General features: G+C 42.0%; 1 protein-coding gene across 1 annotated transcript in view; it reads right to left on the reverse strand.

The window, feature by feature from the left end:
- Positions 1–809: 809 nt before the first annotated feature.
- Positions 810–3,574, reverse strand: part of LOC101306680 (probable receptor protein kinase TMK1-like) — a 6,949-nt gene continuing 4,184 nt past the window's right edge. Inside the window, exon 2 of the mRNA XM_004289533.1 lies at positions 810–1,464. Coding sequence (XP_004289581.1) covers positions 935–1,464 — 530 coding nt within the window. The 3' untranslated portion in view covers positions 810–934. The remainder of the gene's footprint in view (positions 1,465–3,574) is intronic.

A 3,574-nucleotide genomic window follows, 5' to 3' on the forward strand; every position in this document is an offset into this window, starting at 1 on the left:
GAAAACCTGGGTTTTCATTTTAGGTATCACATTGATCATTGCAGGAGAGTTTGAGGTTGTTGATGTGGTTATCTGCTGACAAAGAAATATTTTTGGTGGGTCCCATACGGGACCATGTTAGTAAACAGACGGCGTGGTGACGGAAAATGGTCTCCGGTCTTTCGTTGGTAGCGAAAATGAAGTTTAGGTACCATATTAATAGTTTTATAAGTGTGAGTACCATTTTGACCGTGCCACAAGAGTTTGGAGACCAGTGCTGAAATTTTCTCATTTAAGTATGCAATAGGCTAGATGTCATCCCTCACCCTTCGAAACAGAATTTCATCAAACTCTATCTTGTGATGAGAAAAGAGGCTCCGTAGGCTAGGGGGTGGTGTTTTGAGACGAATCCGGGAGTCTACGAGGCTAAAGCCAAGGCAGCTGAGGCACTTGCTTTGCTGCATGGGTGAAAGTTTGCAGTCTCTGTTGGGTTCAAGAAGTTGGACATTGAGGGAGATGCTCTCGTACGTTGGTATTAATACTCTTCATGATTCAGAAGACTCATGTGTTGGATGAAGCTAAAGAAAGGGTTTTGATGAGGCTACTAGATATCCATATAGGCAATGTAAATTAACACCATTGATAAATTGCATCGTTTAAAAAAAATAAAAAATTGGATGGGTATGCGGGAAGAACCTTGTTTCAGCTAAAACGACAATGTTAGAAGTGAATAATGAAAATCATTTACGGTGACAACTCTTCCCTTGCTACTCAGCTTGTAAGCCACAGAAACTTTGCAGTTCAGGAAATCCATAAAACACCAGTCAAGTGGTAAGTATCCGAAACTATTAAGGCTAAAACACAGGAGTTTGAACAAATTGTACACGGAAACAGTAGGAGCAACCAGAATGAACAAACCAAATCACCATTACAATCATTTACAACTACTTCTTATCTACCTCCCATCCGCAGATGTGAAAGACTTGGCAAAGCCATAGGGGCGTGTGGGGATGCTAGTCTGAGTATTGTCCAAGCTTGGAAGAAGCGATGACGAAGAGGATTCCATATTGCTCCTACCTTCATAAGCCTGCCATTTCTTAAGTGCTTGTGGCAATGACATTTCAAGATCGATACCATATATGTCTTCAAAACTTTGATCACTTGGTTTCCAGAGCTCCACCAGAGAAGATAAAACATTAACAGCATGGCTCATGTCAGGCCTTTGATAGGGCTCTCTTGCAGAGCAATGACCTACTAGCTCTGCAACAGTGCTTACACTGGCAAGTGTACCCTCATCAAGATCAATCGTTGGATCAACGGCCTTGCGGAAAGAGTCCTTATTAATAAAGATCCTCCGAAACCATGTGACAAGGTGCATGCTCTCCTCAGGCTGGCTCTCATCAAGTGCTTTTCTCCCTGTGATTAGCTCCATCAAAATCACCCTGAAGCTGAATACATCTACTTTAGTTGTCACACGACCAGTAACTGTAAAATAAATGTTTTACGATCAATATCAATATCAATTAACCAGACCAAATGGAATCTGAATATATTTTCTGAATAAAGAATATGAATTTATATATGTAAGCAGACATATTCTGCTGCACAGATGTGGTGAAGTTATGAGAGGCACAGGGAACAGAAACAGCAGGACCGCAAGGAAAAAGGCATAAATAGCTTTGTTGTCAATTTAATGGGTTTAAAGAATCTAGCTTTTAGTTCCAAAAAGGCTGAAACCAACTGGCAACAACTGAAATATGGGACATTTTCAATGAGAACAATCCAATATAAGCACAATATTGTACCATTGTATCATATTCTAAAGTAAGGAGAGACAACAAATAGTTCAGACAACCTAGCACTGATGTCCCAAAATGCCATAATCACAGCTGGCTGAGAACTGAATTCAGCACTGTAATTATTATAGAGACAAGCAATTCGCTGAACTCTTGATTATGGGCATCATCATTCATATAATGAGGTTCTTGTCTCTGTACCTAACACACAACTTGGAAAGGAAAAGTGATAACTTCAAGTTTTCCCATTTGCTTTCTTAACAATGCCAGTAACCCATCCAACCCAACCATATCAGATTGCAATTCAGGGCTCCAAAGTCATAACTGTCACATCCCGACCCTTATATTTTTACCTTATTTACTAGCGTGATTATAATAAGAATTTTACCGTCTCGATCTTTGAGTAAATAGTTTAATTGGTCCCTAGAGGGGTTTCGGGGACGATTATGTGCGGAGGATTATTCGTATGAGGAAAATCGACGACGGTAAAAATGGGTAATTTTAGCTAGTAAAAGGTATTTTTATCGGGTATTATTTTTCGGGGTGTTTTTATTTTGGAAGTTTTGGGTTAAAAGGGAGTGTTGGGTCGGCTGGGCCGAGCCTAACCCATTTCTTCCTCCTTTCTCTCTCTCTCCCTCCCGTTTTCTCTCTTCCCACCCGATTTTCTTCTCTCTACACCCAGCAGAATTCCGGCCGTCCTCCCGCCGTCGTCCGGCCGCCCCAGACCGCCGCACCGGTTCCAATCGATCGACCTCAACCCAGCAGCCTTCCTGGACCGGTGAGAGGAGCCCTAGCTCCGCCGTGAGAGAGCGGTGCCACCCGAAAGCTTCGACTGCCGAATCGGTTTTTTCGCCGGAACTTCCTCCTCCGGCCACCAATCCGGGCAAGCTTGGTACGGTTTTGTAGCCCTCCTCCCGTGCAACAACCCCTCCAAGCAGCTCCCTCCCTCTTGAGCTAGGTAAGGAGAAATGTGGAGTTGAAATTTCTAGGCTTTTAAGTTATTTTCGTTCGATTAGCCTAGTTAGGCTTGGAATTGGGTGATGTGTTGGTCATGAAAGTTGTAGAGGAGATTGAGAGGAAGATTCTGTTAAAATTTGGTAGCGTTTGCAGGTCGCCGGAAAACGGCTGCCGGCCGCCGCTACCGGCGGAGCCGCCGGCGGCGGCGCCGCCGGTTGGGAGATTTTAATGTTGTTAAATGTGGAATATTAAGAGGAGTATATTGGTGTAATTTATGGAATTTTTGGATGAGATTTGGATAGGTTTGTGAATTTCCGAAGTTTGGTATTTTTGGCGGTTAATTAATGTAGAATCCGGCCGTAGGATTTAAGTCGTATTTTGAGGAGGTTGTATTTACGACTATTGAGTATGATATTTAAGTTCGGATCGTTCCGATGTAAGAATATCGAAGTTAGGCAATGATAAGCGTAATTATGGCTCTCGGGTAATTTTGCCTATTTTGATTAAATATTGGATTATTGGATGGGAAATTAATATTTTATTTGGAACAGGACGTGAGGAGGCTCGAGCAGACGAGACCCCAGATCGACAGCAGGCTTAGGCCTAATTTGTGAGTGGACGTTTATTTTAAATAAATGCATGCTAAAGTTCACGATTGAATAATTAATGTCGTGGAGTATTTTACCGTCAATTAATTTTGACGCTTTTATTTCTCTGAGAGAGAGTTACCGAAAATGGGATTTTCGGTGAATATAAATATGTATATATGAGAGAGTATGTATAAAAAATGCTAGCTAGCCATATGTGTCTGTCCACCTTAATGGCGTAGCATATAGCCGCAT

This window comes from Fragaria vesca, linkage group LG1, assembly GCF_000184155.1.
Source record: "Fragaria vesca subsp. vesca linkage group LG1, FraVesHawaii_1.0, whole genome shotgun sequence".
NCBI classification, from domain to species: Eukaryota; Viridiplantae; Streptophyta; class Magnoliopsida; order Rosales; family Rosaceae; genus Fragaria; species Fragaria vesca.